This window comes from Eschrichtius robustus, chromosome 3 (assembly GCF_028021215.1).
Source record: "Eschrichtius robustus isolate mEscRob2 chromosome 3, mEscRob2.pri, whole genome shotgun sequence".
NCBI classification, from domain to species: Eukaryota; Metazoa; Chordata; class Mammalia; order Artiodactyla; family Eschrichtiidae; genus Eschrichtius; species Eschrichtius robustus.
Genome location: NC_090826.1, coordinates 42,333,721 through 42,350,544, shown reverse-complemented (window position 1 = coordinate 42,350,544; position 16,824 = coordinate 42,333,721). Strand labels below are relative to the sequence as shown.

Below are 16,824 nucleotides of genomic sequence, written 5' to 3'. Positions count from 1 at the left end.
GAAGGCCTATCCTCCACTCACATGCCCACTTCCTGTTCTTTTTTATCTGCCACAGCAGTGAATAGATAAAGTTAATGTAGCGTGAATAAAGTCTCAGTAAATTCTTAAAGGCAGAAACTTTCCATGCAAGATTATTGCTAATGTGCTCCTTCTTGTTCTGTAAGTTTCATGTTCCAAACAGACAGAATTTGGGTGGATTGGTTGACATAATTTTTACTTAGAACTGTCAGGTTAACAAAGGAATTTTCTTTGCTGCTGACCATATAGTTGAGTACATTTATTAGGATTCATCCTGAAGGTCCTTTAACTCATTGAGTTGGAGCACCTTCTATGAGCCAGGCATTGTCCTCAATACTAGGTAACAAAGATGAATAACAATGTACCTATACCAAGGTGCTCAGTCAAAGGTGATAGATTAGTAAACCAATAATAATGACATAATGTAATAAATGCAGTGATGGCAGTGCATACAGGGTGCTGTAAAAACAAAGAGGGGCAAGGAGATTGAACATGTTTGTGTATGTGATATGCCTGCATGTGTCTTTGTGGGTCTGAACTATATTAAAAGACAGTATCTTTTCCTTGGCTACAATAGCACTGTGTCCGACCATGACTTTGGTTATAAGGGAATGCGAAAGAGAGCCTGGACATTACAGTTTATCTGTTTTAGAAGTATTTATTAAGCTGCTATTTTGTACTAGGAAAAATCATCAGCATGACTTAAAAAGTGCATGCAACAGAGGTCATAAATAAATAGTACAAAAAACTTTATTTATACCAGTGTTTTTTAGGCTAGTACCTGATCCAAGTATTCAAAAGCTTGAGCTAGTCCAGTAAAACTTTTTCCCACTTAACATTCTATGCAAAATATGGTTGCAAAATATTTACTTAAACTTATATATTTTAGACATTCATTATGGAAGCTGCCACAGGACTTCTGCAGCCATCCTCTGAATATGTACTTATATCGCTTAAATATGTGAAAGAGAAAAAGGACTGCATAAGTGAAGTTCTAGTCTATGATCATCCTGTGAAAATGATAGTTTGCTACTCGGTTTTTGGAAATCCACAAAGAAGGGAGGTTTTCTCCCTACTACAAATACTACTGTACTGTTTCCTTGAGACTCTAAAAATGTTAACTTCCTTTAAAGAGCCCACACCGTTTTTTCCAGCACTTTATCTCACTAATTCCTCATGAAAGGAAAAATGATAGGGTTTCATTGCTTGGCAGAAGTTGCCAGAAATAATTTATTGAAATATTTCCTTCTAGTGCTTGAGTATATTTTTAATGACTAAAGTACGTTATGCGTCAACTATTTAATGGATAAATCTGCTAACATTAAAAGGGAGCCAACTAGCTCCACCCAAAATTCTTAATTATTCTATGCTCTGAGAGATGACAGTTAACTGTTTCACTTCATTTTATTTCCTTTTTTCACCCTCACCATTATATGTGTTATATGGGCAATCCCTTCAGTGGAAAGAAGTCAATGCCATATATTGAGGACTAGCGTTTTTCAGGCTGGAATACACTTTAGGTTAATTATGGAAGAAGGTAGAATAAGGTTAGGGAGCTTTACAAAACTAAAACAGCCACCCTTGGGAATATCTTTAAATCTGATTATCTCGGATGAGTCCATTATTTTTCCTTCCCTGGCTAACTGTAAATACCACTTCCTCCAGAGGACTGGTGAGAAATGGGAAAGAAGCTGTGACTTGGTTTTTATGTTGTCATAGAATTATAAAACTGGAAGGGATTTTTTTAATTTGATTTACACTCTCCCATCCATTCATCCCTCATTCATTTAAACATTTTTTTAATGTCTTCTACATGCCAAACATTAGGATCACAGTCTGTGTGCTAAAGGAGCTCACTCAAAATGTATCTGTGTTTTATCTCCAGTGGCAGGGTTCTGTCCTCATGAGGCAACCAGTTCCATTGTTGAGCATCTCTGTCTGTTGATATCAACCTTATATTAAATTGGAAGCTGTGACCTTGTAGCTTCCACCCAGTGGTTCTGCTTCTTTCTTCTGGTTTTAACCCTCCTCTTATATGACTTTGTGTTTTTCAAGATAATTACCATTTTGCTATTGACTGTCTTCAGCCTTGAGTTAGGAAGAAGATACTTGAGACCAGCAGTTAAATTCAGGTTTTGAATTTTATGCATTGTAGTTATGTGTTCTTTAACTGGGGGAATTTTGTTTCTTACATCCTCCTTCTAGCCCTGCAAATACATTTTCCTTATGATAATTTAATATTTTCTCTTTTCTTCCCATCCTCCCCTTGCTCCTGAGCCCCCTTTCAATGACCTTCCCATATTTCTGGGTACCTAGCTAGGTACCTATCTCGCCTCATCATGGATGCTTGAGTGGGACAGTATAGGGACCCCCTGGACCCAGGTTCCTTAGGAGTTTTCCAATCTTCAGTAGATAGTGGAGGAGCAGGAGGGGTATTCCAAGAATAACAAAAAAAGAAATTTAAAATATAGTTAATGTTAAAACTATTGATTTATATTTTTGGTTACAGAGATGTCTGTTGAATACTTAACTATGTGCTAGTCAAATGAATATAAACTGAAAATTTCATATTATATAACTAATGAGAAAAGTGAGATAAGCATAAGATACTAGGGGAGCACATGTATGGGGGAAGGGTGCTATAACCTTCAAGAATGTTTTTAGGCAAAAGGCTTGTCTGCCTCATCTACCTCTGTAGCCCTAACACCTAGTAAAGTGCCTGAGGGGCTTCCCTGGTGGCGCAGTGTTTAAGAATCCGCCTGCCAATGCAGGGGACACGGGTTCAAGCCCTGGCCCGGGAAGATCCCACATGCCATGGAGCAACTAAACCCGTGCGCCACAACTACTGAGCCTGTGCTCTAGAGCCTGCGAGCCACAACTACTGAAGCCCACATGCCTAGAGCCCATGCTCTACAACAAGAGAAGCCACCACAATGAGAAGCCCATGCACCGCAACGAAGAGTAGCCCCCGCTCGCCACGACTAGAGAAAGTCCGCATGCAGCAATGAAGACCCAATGTAGCCAAAAATAAAATAAATGAAATAAATTTATAAAAAGCAAAATAAAATAAAGTGTCTGGTACATACCAGCCACAGAATAAATATCTGTGAATGAATATTTTTTAAAAAGAAGAAGGAGCTGGGGGAGGAGGGAACTACAGCAGTTGACATCCAAATCGAATTAAAAGAATGAGTCACAGTCAGACAAATGAAGAAACATGGAAATAGTATTCCATTCAGAGGAAATAGCATGATATAATGTAGTATATGGGGTGACATGAGTGCAGTTTGTTCATGCAAAATAAAGTGGGAGGGGACTTCCCTGGCGATCCAGTGGTTAAGACTTCGCCTTCCAATGCAGGGGGTGCAGGTTCAGTCCCTGGTCAGGGAGTTAAGATCCCACATGCCTTGGGCCAAAAAACCAAAACATTAAAAAAAAAACAGAAGCAATATTGCAACAAATTCAATAAAAACTTTAAAAAAAAAAAAGAACTTTGTAAAAAAAAAATAAAAAATAAAGTGCGAGACAAAGAAAGATAAAAGATGAGACAATGGTGAATAGGTCTTATATGTCAAGTTGGGAACTTGAACTCTGGGCAGGCACAGAAGGCTTTTAAGTGGGGAATGATTTTTTTATTTTCCATAATGGACATTTTAGAGAAAAGCACTTTGCTATGCAGAGGCTAGATGTAAAGGAAGCAAGACTGGAGACAGAGAAATCAGATATGAATCTATTGTGCTAGTACAGGCAGAAGATAATGAGACCTTCAACTAGAACATCACTAGTTAAGAAAAGAGAGAAGGAAATGGATTCAGGATATATTTTGGAGGGAAAATCAGTAGGATTGGTGACTGATAGGATCTGTGGGAGAAGAAAGAGGGAGGAGATAAGGATAATTCGCTCTGTATAAAACTGAACTTACCATGTCTCCCCCAAAACCCATCTCCTCACCCTTATTAATGCTCATTGTCAACCCAAGACAAAAACTGTTTATTCCAGTCATAGAGGGACCTGCTATTCTTTGAAACTGTCCCAACTGATCTGATATATCAAGATTTTTATGATCCTTTCCTTTTTGACTGTTCAAATTAGGATACTTTTATGTCAGCATCAAATTTTTTACCCTAATTTGTTAGTTGAGGTGTTTGCTATTAGAGTTTATGTTCTGCGCATTATCTTGATCCTACCCCCACTAGCCTCTCCCACAACATGGGAGGGGTAAGGGCTCTCTCTTGCATTTTTATCCTCTCCCTCTCTATTGGTTCCTTCTCTTCATCTTAAGAATATGTTCAGATCTTCTCATCCTAAAAATATATATATATTCCTTCAAACTTAGCTCCCCTTCAAGCGTTAGCTCATCTGTTCTTTTTTTCACAGCCAAGCTTCTTAGAGTAATCTGTACTGGCTGACTCTATTTCTTCATTGTCTATTTACTTAACTCACTACAACGTGGCTTCTTTCTACGGAGTGACTAAAATTGAATTTAACTATTAGTGGCAGATAATAGTTTTTGGGAGATCGGCTAAGATGGCGGAGTAGAAAGACCCTGAGCTCACCTCCTCTCACAAGCACAACAGAATCACAACTATTTGCAGAATAACCATCGATGAAGAAGACTGGAACCTACCAGAAAAGATCTCCTCCAACTAAAGACATAAAGAAGAAACTACAATGAGATGGGTAGGAGGGGCAGACTCATGATATAGTCAAGTCCCATAGTCCCAGGTGGGCGACTCACAAACTGGAGAATAATTACATTGCAGAGGTTCTCCCATAGGAGTAAGTTCTGAGCCCCACGATGAGCTCTCCAGCCCAGGGGCCCTGGTGTGTGTGTGTATGTGTATACACACACACACGCGCGCGCTCGCACACACACACACACACACACACACACACACACACAATGGAATACTACTCAGCCATAAAAAGGAATGAAATTTTACCATTTGCAGTAGCATGGATAGCCTTGGAAGGTATTATGCTAAATGGAATAAGACAGAGAAAGACAAATACTATATGATATCACTTATGTGTGGAATCTAAAAAATACAACAAACTAGTGAATATAGCAAAAAAGAAGCAGACTCACAGATATGGAGAACAAGCTAGGGGTTACCAGTGGGGAGGGGGAAGGGAGGGCCAAGACAGAGGTAGGGGATTAAGAGGTACAAACTGCTATGTATAAAATAAGCTACAAGGATATATTATACAACACAGGGAATATAGGCAATATTTTATAATAACTATAAATAGAATATAACCTTTAAAAGTTGTGAACCACTATGTTGTACACCTGTAACATATAATATTGTACATCAGCTATACTTCAGTAAAAAGAAGTATGGGACAGGAAAAAACAGTTTTTATAAAATACCATGCTATGCCACCTTTTTTCACTTTCACAGCCAACTCTGTGGGTCAATATAAGTCACCTTCTACAGTGGTGATGCAATGATGCTTGCCCAAAGTCATACAGAAAATGGCAAAGTATTCAACACTAGGTCTTTTGATTATAAATCCAGGTTTCTTTGTTGTGTTGTGTTTGTTTGTTTTTTTTTGTCACAGTGCCATAACTGTCTCTTTCTTAATTCTCATCCTGCTGAATCTGTTTACATTGCTTGTCTCCACTGAGATTTTCTCACACCTTACTTCTCAGATTCTTTCTCTTAATTGCCTTTCTAATCTTTGACAGTTATCTTTCCATCTCTTTTACTGTTTCTTTTTCTTCACCAGTTGAAATATATATTCTGTTAACTTTTATCCTTATCACTGTTCTTCCTTTATTTTTTAACTGAATGATCTTATTCATTTCTGTAGCCTCTACTATTATTTATCTGCTGATTATTTCAAAATCTAAATCTTTTCTGGATCTCTTCCTTGAGCTCCTAAAAAGAGTTTTTTTTTTCCAGTTGCCTACTAGATGTTTTTACCTGGATGCCCTACAGCTTCCTCAAATGTATTCTATCTGAGAACTGGCCTCAATATTCTTCCTCACCAAACCTGACCTTCCCTACCACTCAGTCACCCAAACTAGAAATTTTTGTTTCATATGCCTCTTTCATTTTTTTCATCCTCAAATCTAATTGGTCAACAATTCCTATTAGTTCTACTGAAGTATATTTTAAGTCTGTCCCCTTCATTGAATTCCCACTACTACTAAAGTATAGGCTCTCAAATCCTTTCGCTTGGAACATTGAAATAAGTATCCCTTCTCATGTCTTCAAGTCTAATCTGCCATATGCTGCCAAACCACCGCAAACACACGCGCGTGCATGCACGTGCACACGCAGATATACACACACACACACACACACACACCCATCACAATTGTTCCCTTGAACAGTCCTCCGCCTAAAAACCTTTAGTGATTTCCCTATTGCCATCAGAGTAAAGTCCAAATACCTTAGTGTACCAATTTAAGGACTACTACAATCTAGTTTCATGAAAACTTTCTGGCCTTATAGCCAGTCCACATTCCTCTTCCATACATAGAGCTGATGATTCAGTTTGTTTTTTGGAATTCTTTATTGATTTTTTAAATATCCAGTTTCTTGCTTGTGTTTTTTCTCTGCCTAGAGTACAACTCCCTCCCCACCAATCTTCCATTACATACACTCCACAACATTGATATCTTTTTTAAAGATATGGGTTAAATATTAGCACTTGCATCAGGCCTTGCACAGTCTTCTAAAGTAACTAATCACTCTTTCCTTTATTCTCCAATAGACTTTGCTTATACTTTTATTGTATCTCTTAACACACTGGAAAAGACATATTTGCAACTAAATATAGCTTCCTTTAAAATGGGAATTTCTTGAAATTTGGAACCATGTTTTCTCTCTGTATCCCAAGCTTTTAACCTGGTTCTTTGACATAGTAAGTAGTTGGTGAAAGAAATATCAGCTTCAATTATAAGCTTGTCTTATTCATGTATGAGTTCTAAATTTTTGTCTCAAGCAGTTCGGTGATCATCTTTTCTAAGAAGTTTGCCCTGATTCCTCCCACTCCCAATAATTTAGGTACTCTCCTCTGAACTTACCTATCATAACACTTATTGTTAGGTATTATAATTATCTATATATATATTATATTGTATTCCTTGAGAGAACATACACTGTATATCTTTCACTCAAGTCCAGGCAATGTAGCATTTAGTAGGGTTTATGAATGTATGGTAAATGATAAAGGGAATAAATGAATGCATTAAAGAGCCAAAATAGAATCACTAATTTTTTTTACCTTTTTAAAAAATTTTGAATAAATAGCTTCTCTGGTTTCAAAGAATTTTAGAGCAACCATGACTGAACCAAGAGATTATCTATTCTCATCAGCAAACATTAATGAAAAAAGATTGTTTATCTCATTTTTTAGAAAAAGATTTTCCTAACCTGTTAGATGGCTGATAAGAAAGAGATTGGGAGTTCCTTATACATAATTAAGTAGCTCATTCTTGCAGATACTTCAATAATTCATATTCAAAATATACTTTTTTCAACAAAATCGGCTTTTTAGATACCTCCCTTTGAAGATGTTGTTGTTGTAGGATTTTGTTTTCTGGGATCTTAAGAGAGTTGGGAATTCTGTACTTTGTGAAGACAAAATAATGTGTTGCATAGGCACAAAATTAAAATCACTGTCCTAGTCCTCTTATTATGGAAAGGGGCTATTATTTGACTGAAAGCTGGATTAGAAGAAAGAGGATAGATGTGGGGGAGTAAGGTGAAAGCAGTAAGAAAAAAAAGATGATATATAGAACAGTTCCTTTCTTTTTCATCCCTGTGTCCTCCAAACCTCCTTCTTAACCTAACGCCTCTTTAAGGGAGGGTGAGTACTAGGCAAGACGAAGTGAAGGCTGAGATGATAGCCTAGCTGACAGAAGATGTGAGAAAGTTTGTCATACTGGACTTTTGTTTCTTTCCACTTGCCTGCAAACCTGGCTAAGTACCCTAAAGGAATGTGTAGTGTGCCTTTTAGATCCTGAGCCTTTACACATTTAAGAATTCAAGGGAAGTTCATGCTCCAGATATTTGCCTACCTGAAACAGATGGAATTCAAGTACAGTTACAGTCCTAGTAAATGTGTTATTTTGAAGGGGAAGCTCCTTCACTGTTTTGAAATGAGAAAGGGTTTTGAATTTTTATGCTGTTAAATTGCTGAAATCAAGAGGCGGTCTTGGCTCTACAAAGCAAAACACTAAAGTAGCATTAGGAGTACAAGTAGAACCAAGGCTTCTGTGAGAAATAGTGGTATAGTCAGAATAGCAGGTAGATGCTTAGGGCAAGAACCATTCTTATTCATCCAGTAAGTATATGTACATTTCCTTCTCTATTCAAACCATTGGGTAAACTGTCTTTAAGGTAAGAGGGAAAATGTTAACAATTATGGGCATTAATGCTTGGTTATGCCCAAGGAGGAAATGCTAAGCCTGCTGAGTCATATGGAGTAAATATCTTGCCTTCCTTATTTGGAGCTGTTAGACTCACTAGATTAGTAGTTTTAAAAATTGTTCTGGGGGCTTCCCTGGTGGCGCAGTGGTTGAGAATCTGCCTGCCAATGCAGGGGACACGGGTTCGAGCCCTGGTCTGGGAAGATCCCACATGCCGCAGAGCGACTAGGCCCGTGAACCACAGTTGCTGAGCCTGCGCGTCTGGAGCTTGTGCTCCGCAACAAGAGAGGCCGCGATAGTGAGAGGCCCGCGCACCGCGATGAAGAGTGGCCCCCGCTTGCCGCAACTAGAGAAAGCCCTCGCACAGAAACGGAGACCCAACACAGCCATAAATAAAATAAAAATAAATAAATAAATAAAAAATTTAAAAAAAAAATGTTCCGTAGTGTCCTGAGAGCCTTCAGAGGTACCCCAGCTATGAAAGGGATGTGAAGAAGAAAAGGCTAAGGCCAGGAGCATTAGGCTCTTTGTTTTCCTCTCCCTGCATCAGCCAGAGTGGCCTTACTTTTATCTAATGTATTCACTATAATTTTACATAATATTTTGCCTGGGGCTAGGGGAGGGAGGTAACTCTGTGAAAAGAAATTTGAAAACCGTTAGTGAGAGATCTTTAAAATCCCTTCCAGCTTTAAAATCTATGATTCTATGACTGACTGAACTCTAACATCCCCTCTAGCCAAGTTTCATGAGTCTTTGATTCTGAGTTTCTTTTAATGCATTTTCATAATTTGGGTACATAGCACCATATTTTGAAAGATAGAAATTTCATTTATTAAATGGTCTTTGTAGACTTTATTTATTAAACATGGTACAGATAGGCACTTAGCCAGATACCTTGCTGGGACCCCCTTCTTATCCAAGACATTAATATTTGTCAGTATTCACAACTCAGTTCAAATGTTTGAAATCTCAGTATTTTTGAAATCCCATTCTAACTTAGAGATCAGGAGCCAAGTTCATATTTTGAAACTGATGTTTTTCATTGTACTACCTTATATCTCAACGGACGTTGCTGAAAACAAAATAAACGGAGCATATTTATTAGTGCCCAGCATGTAGTAAATTCTCAGTAAATGTTTATTGAATTGAAGCATCATTATTACATCTCATATTTAATGGCCTTCAGTTTACAAAGAGCTTTCGTATATAGTGTATTTCATGTTATCTTCCAATAACACATGGGGATAGTGTACCATATTTCACTAATGAGAAATTTGAGAACCATTGCAGTAGGGAAGAGGCAAATTTTTAAATGCTACCATTACTTCTGCCCAAAAGTTTAGATTACCATGAGCTTTTTGAAAGACTCGTATAGCTTATTTATCTCTGACCTCTTAGATTGTACCCGTTTCTTCATTTATTGAACGAATATTTATTGAGCACCTAATTGTATACCATAGGCTGGGGGTCAAACAGATAAAAATCCCAGTCTTCATTGAGTTTGTAAGCATTCTTCTTTTTCACTCAGGCTCCAGCCTTTAGTCTAGGGGTATCACAGCAAGATTAGAAATTATATGTAAGCATTAAAATGAGAAATATTAAGCTTCACTCTAGCAAATAACTTCTTATTTAATAAAACTTTTATAATGCTAATGTCCTATTGTAATTACATAATTTATATTTTGGAATTTGATTTCCTAAAGTTAGTATGAAACTAATCATAGGACTTTCCTTAAATAGCAAAGCACCGATGTTCATATGGTTAGTGATAGTGATGGAGATGACTTTGAAGATGCTTCCGAATTTGGGGTGGATGATGGAGAAGTATTCGGCATGGCGTCATCTGCCTTGAGAAAATCTCCAATGAGTGAGTATTAATAGCTCTTTGGGTCCAGCATTGTAATTCTCCCTCCTAGTGCAGAAACTTATGAGGAACAATGAACTTAAAAATCTCTTACTGACTTTCAGGTTTGGAGAGAGAAAATATAGAGGTAGACATTATTCATAAGAACTAGAGCCTCTTGAATTTTGATCTTAAGCCCAACCATTCCCAATACTTTAGTAAAATTCATTAAAAACTCAAGGGAATGTAACTTTTGTTTCACATGTATAATTAGTTGTGAGTTTATCTCTTTACTTTAAACCCAGAAATTGATAAACAAAATAGCTGTACTTTTTGTGACTGTACTTGTCACCACACATCTTATTGGAGATATCAGTTTTATCAGTAGTTATATTACTTTTCCATTCACTGGTACCCATCTTTGGAAGGAAAGAAGTAAACTAAATGTGCCATCTCCCTCACTTGCACCTGACAAGATGCATAGTATAGGATCATAAGTGGTGCTATATACAAAATGACTATTAAAATAAGCCCATAAATGGCTCATTTACTCTGTGAAATTAGGGGACATTCATGGGCAGAAATAGATGCAATATTTACATAAAATGACTATTTTCCTGATTAATAAGGTCTTTAGAATAATTTGAGAACCTTTTTATATAATTCAATCACAAGATGTCATTTCAAGCATAATTGATGACTGGCACATATTTTCAACACCTAGCAGGATTGTATCAGTTGGTTTTCAGAAATTTATGAGCTTGAAATTTTTTTGAGGTTCTTTTTTAAGGTTTGATGAAATCTTCTAATGTATGTCGAGTTAAAATGTCTCCTCAGATGTATCACAGAAACTAAAATTTAATTCTTCTTTATTGATTAAATATATTTCTTATATGTGGGATTAGATGTTATGTGGTTTGTTTTTTGTGTCTATTTGTTTTGGTTTTTTGTTTTTGTTTTTTCTTTTGTTTGTTTTTTAGTGCCAGAAAACGCAGAAAATGAAGGAGATGCCTTATTACAATTTACAGCAGAGTTTTCTTCAAGGTAGGGTTAGGACATTAACTATATAAAATTGATGTTCTTTTAATGCTACTGTGATTTTTCTGAAGCAACTTTAATCAGAGATTGTTTTCAGTTTCTCCTTAAAGTATTCAAAGGATACATTTATCAATATATATAGTCCTAATAGTGAATACAGTATATTCAAATCAGATAACTAGTAAACTATGCCGCTTCAGAGATGTATTTATCTTATCTCTATATCTTTATAGAAGCATAATAAATGGATTACTAATTTAATATCTTGACTATATTTCCAAAAGGACTAGGTTATAGGATACTAAGTTTTAGTATATCCTAGGACAAACAAAATCTTTTAAAAGTAATATTGAATAAAAAAATAATTTAAAAATTTTAGATATAAGTGAATTTTTTCTTTTAATTTTTGTTTTGGAATCATTTAGCATTTCTTCTTTTAATAGTGTAATATAAAATTTTCTATGCATTTGAGATTCGCCTAGAGGTGTTTAAAAAGATTTAAATATTTAAACGTAAATTTTCATGTAAACAGTATTTCTCTTTAGTTCTATTTTCTGATGTAATGTAATTTGGAAACTTAGCAAGGAACCATTTTTTTCCCTCTGTGTTACAGAATAAATGAACTAAAATGGAAAGTTAAGGCTATTGTAACTAGGAAAATCTTAGGGAAGTGGGTAACCAGGAATTGCTACTTGTAAATGGCATGGTTTCATAGCACTCATTAAGTCCATTTGCTAGATGTACTTAAAATTCCAGTCTTCTGATATGTCGGTATAGGCCAAGAAGAGTTCAAAAAAGTAATGAAGCCCATTCCTAAGCCTTTAAAGAAATGTTTTAATGTTTTGTCTATACTTAAGAGACATTAGCCCCAACATTTACTTAAAACTCATTGGTTAGACTTGTGAAATTTGAAGTAAATTTGAAATGTATTTTAATTAATAGACACAATTTTTCCTATAGATATGGTGACTGCCATCCTGTATTTTTTATTGGCTCATTAGAAGCAGCTTTTCAAGAGGCCTTCTATGTGAAAGCCCGAGATGTAAGTGGAATCTTACCTTTTCTGATTAAAAAGTATATCCCGTAGGTTTACCACCAGGCCTGAGGCAATGCTTGATGTTTTCTGTTTTTTTCAGATTGAAGACTTGATTTTGTTTCTGGTTCATCTACCAACCTAATCATCACCAAGATGCCCATTTCAGAGGGGCAGTAGTATGATAGGGTACTGCTGGCTTTTGCAGAAGTCTTTGTCAAGCTCTGAAACGGGTTTTTTTTTTTTTAGGGGGAGAAAGGGGTGGACATGCTTAGAAGGGACCAGGCTACGTGTTCGTATTCTTTTCAGTTATGTGATTGACAGTTTCTTGCTAAATGATTTGTCCTTCAGTCTTTTCCCCAAATGATTATTCCATCTAATAGTATATATCTTACAACTGTAGTATTTTTTCCTAAGGGTCATTTTAGACAACAAAAAGATTTTTCCTTAAATATAGAAAGGGGTCTTGTGATCTTGAAATCAAGTAGATCCAAGTATGTAATAAGAAATCAGAAGTTAACATTTTGAGCACGAAGATTCTGTGTGGTTGCTCTATTTATATGTTGACACTGTAGTCGAGACCCCAGTTATCTGGCTCCTGCCTATCTGTACAACTTCAGCTCTTCCCATTTCCTGCCTTACACTTAATAAATCTAGCAGTAGTGTACCGTTTGTACTTCCCCATAATCTTACTCTTTTTTCATGCTGCCCCACTGTCAGGAATGCCTTTCATCGTGCTCTTTACCTGGTTGACTCCTACTCTTCCACACCCACCCTTTAGTACTTTGCAATGATAACACATTGCTTTTAATTATCCATTCTCTCTCTTTTATATATATGTCTTCTCAAGAGATTTGATTTTCTTTTTGGCAGTGACGGTGTACCTTACATCCCTACACATAGTAAATACTCTGTATGTTTAATGAATGAAGGAAGAAAGAGAGAGGAAGGAAGGAATAAGGTGTAGATGGAGTTAGAGGGAAAGCTATTGGAATTAAAGAGGACAAAGAATTTTGAGAATAGAGTGCAAGGATGCCTCTGAAATTTCTAGTTTCTACTTACGTTAAACTCTGACCTAAAGAAAAATTCATTTTAAACAGTTTTTAAAAATTTAATTCCAAGACAATAATTAGCGATCAAGCTTAGATCTATCACTGACAGTTCAATGAAGTAGATTAAGAAACATAAACTGTTCTCTACCCTAAGAATAGTGGAATAGCCCATTGTAAAGGCAATTTTAAACATCTATTTTTTAACTATTAAATCTATATTAAATGGATTTTATTTTTGACGAAATATATATTTATGGTAATACAGGTTTATAGTTTCCATAAGTACAGGTTTATGGAAGATACTGAAAAGCTAAAAAAATATATTCTAACACAGATTATATGTTCTTTCCATATATTTATTATTTATTCCATTGAGCACACATGCATATTTAATATAAAATTGATCATGTTATAATCCTGTTAAAACAGCTTATCTTCACCTTTTAATATTATATAATCATTTACTTAATTATATTTTATAATATTTTAACTTTTATTAAAACAATTTTTAATACAGAAAAAGTAAAGGAGTAGTACAATAAACACTTAAATCCCCTATACCTAGATTTAACAATTACTAAAATTTTGCCATATTTGCTTCTTCTATATACAGGGCATCCCGAAGTTTTAATGGGGCTTTAGCAATTAAACTTTTGAAATTATTAAACTACATAAAACACTTAGGATACTCTTATATATTCATTATTTTTTGCTAAGCCATTTCAAAGTGAATCACAGACATCATATTTTACCCCTAAAAACATCTGCATGCACTTTCCAAAAATAATGACATTCCCCTACAGAATCACAATACCACTGTCACATGTAACATACTAACAATAATTTCCTAATGTCATCTAGTATCCAGTGCATATTCAAAGTTCACCAGTTGACTCTTTTTTTGGAAATCGTGATCCACTCAAGGATCACAAATTACATTTGGTTGTTAGATTTCTTAAACCCTTTTAAGCAGACACCTGCTTTTTACCCCCACCCACCCCTTTTTATGACATTTGCTTTGTGAAGAAATCATGCTGGATGACTTACAGATTGTTCCAGATTCTGGATTTGTGTGATTGTTTCCTTGTGATATGATTTAACTTGTTCCTCTATCTCTGTATTTCCTGAGAAATGGCTATTAAGTCTAAAAGCTTTGTTAGATTCAGGTCAATTTTTTGTTGTTGTTGTTGTTGTTGTTGTTGCAAGAATGCTTTGTAAGTAATGCTGAATACTTTATTATAACAGGATTTCTAATGGTTATTAAGTCTCTCATTGTACAGCAATGTTATTATATTTAAACAATCACTTATTGTTGAACATAAATATGTTTGAAAGAGTAATTATAGCTTTAAAATAATCTATTTTTCAGTTCATTCCTGGATAAGAATGTATTTGGGGTTAATTTGTCTCTGTTTTTCCAGTAAGATTGCTAAGCAGTTGAAGTAACCAGAAAATGTGAGGGCCTTTTATAACCTAAATATAGCTCCCAAATAAGCATAGACATCTTTTAAATTACATTTAAAAAGCTACTATAAACATTATAACTTTGTGACGATACATTATTTAAATATACAGTATATAATAGACGAAAGAACTTTTTATTGAGTGTCTTTGTATAGTAAATTGGCATTTGGATTTATTCAGACTGATGATTCCCAGAGGAGCGTAAACTCTTTCTTATTAACTTCTGGGTATTTCTAATGAAACAATTGATTGTTTGCTTTTGATGAGTGTATTGGTATTTTAACAACTGGAAATCATTGGCTCATGTGTTTTGTTTCATATTAGATTGATACCCAAATCCACTGACCTCTTTGGACTCCTAAACTGTCTTTATCTTTTTCCCCTTGTCCAGGGCTTTTTTCTTTCCTTTTTTCTCTTTTCCAAGTTAAAGATCAACAACAGTTTATGTATCATTTATTACATTGCCCTAAACTTAAGTAAAATTCATCCACAGAGTGGGTAAATTATTCAAAATTAGATCTAAGCAGGGGCATTTATTATAGTCACCAACCAAATTATATACATCTCCTTTCAAAATTAGAGAGGATTGTATAGAAAGTATAGAAATAGCACTGCTACTTTAGATTTATATTGTGCTCTGTGGTTTATGAAGCTCCTTCCTATGCATATCTCATTTGAACCCCACAACAAACCGGTGAGATGGGGATATATAATATCAATATTCTCATTGTAGAGATGAGGAAGCTCAGAAAAGCTACATGACTTAACCAAAGACAAATCAAGGGTAAGTAGTGGAGGCCAAATGAGAGTGCAGGTGTTCCAACACATGTAAGTGTGTTTTACACTATACCACCTTACTTCCAGAAGCTTTTCAGTGCTAACTGCTATACTACAGGATTCAATCCTCAAACTTCATCTCTCCTTTTCAGACTGTACATTTGAGAGTGAAAACAAATCGTTTTCAATATTTTTTTTAAAACTTCTGAATGAATCATTTTGAAGAAAACAGTTTGCTGATGTTCAAATATTTTAAGGCAAGAATGACCGATACTCTGCCATTGTTACTAAATTTCTTTCGTCTTAAACATTGCATGTTTAATTTAAACTGTGGAAGGCACATTAATTTTACCAGGGCAACAGATGAGCCTTGAGCACCAGCATTCTTCACTTGAAGTGAGAAATTGAGTTCCAAGAGTAAATAAAAACAAGATTGAAGGTTTAAATCCTCTGCTAGGCTTTTTGAACTTATATACTCATTAAATGTTTATTGGAGTGGTGGGATTACAAAGGATTTGGGGAGCTTCATCAACTGGTATATAGTTAATCACTAAGTAAAACACTACATTTGATAAAGTGTTTCTCACGATGCCACATTCAATCCATCTTAATGAAAACTGCTTCAGACTGATTTCATTTGAGAGCACTTGGTGAGAGTACTCATAGTTTTTTGTGCCTTTTTCATGAGGAATTTACAATACTGTTCAAAGCAGAGCTCCAACTTCAGTGAAACAGGTATTCTAAGTTCTTGTGTTTAAGTATATTGTGACATAGTTTCGACTTCTGACAGTGGGTTGATCAGTTTTACGATCTTCTCCCTTGCCCTTAACTATTAGGGATGTTCATTGAGTTGAAGGCCATGAATATGTATCATATGCCTATTAAGGACCTAGGATGTAGAGGTTTCCTGCCCTTGACATGTCCACAGTCTAGTAGGGAAGATAAGACAATATAAATAGATCCATATAGTGTAACATGCTATAGAAGCAAAGAGGAAAGGTTCTTCATCTGCCTTAGAATTCAGGGAGATTTCTTGAGGAGGTATCTCTGACCTGAATCTTAGAAGATAAATGAAACTTAGGCAAATAACAGAATTCTAAACAGAAGGAAGATCAAAAGCAAAGTCCAGAAGATTACAATTGAGGGAATTAAAACCAAAAAAATTAAGACAGAGAGCAAAAAAGTGCAAGACAGAGAGTTGGATTGCATGGTA

The 16,824-nt window shown here is 35.5% G+C and overlaps 1 protein-coding gene across 1 annotated transcript in view; it reads left to right on the top strand.

The window, feature by feature from the left end:
• Positions 1-16,824, top strand: part of FAF1 (Fas associated factor 1) — a 478,956-nt gene that overhangs the window by 322,960 nt on the left and 139,172 nt on the right. The window contains exons 10-12 of the mRNA XM_068539848.1: positions 10,145-10,271; positions 11,228-11,291; positions 12,246-12,327. Coding sequence (XP_068395949.1) covers positions 10,145-10,271; positions 11,228-11,291; positions 12,246-12,327 — 273 coding nt within the window. The remainder of the gene's footprint in view (positions 1-10,144; positions 10,272-11,227; positions 11,292-12,245; positions 12,328-16,824) is intronic.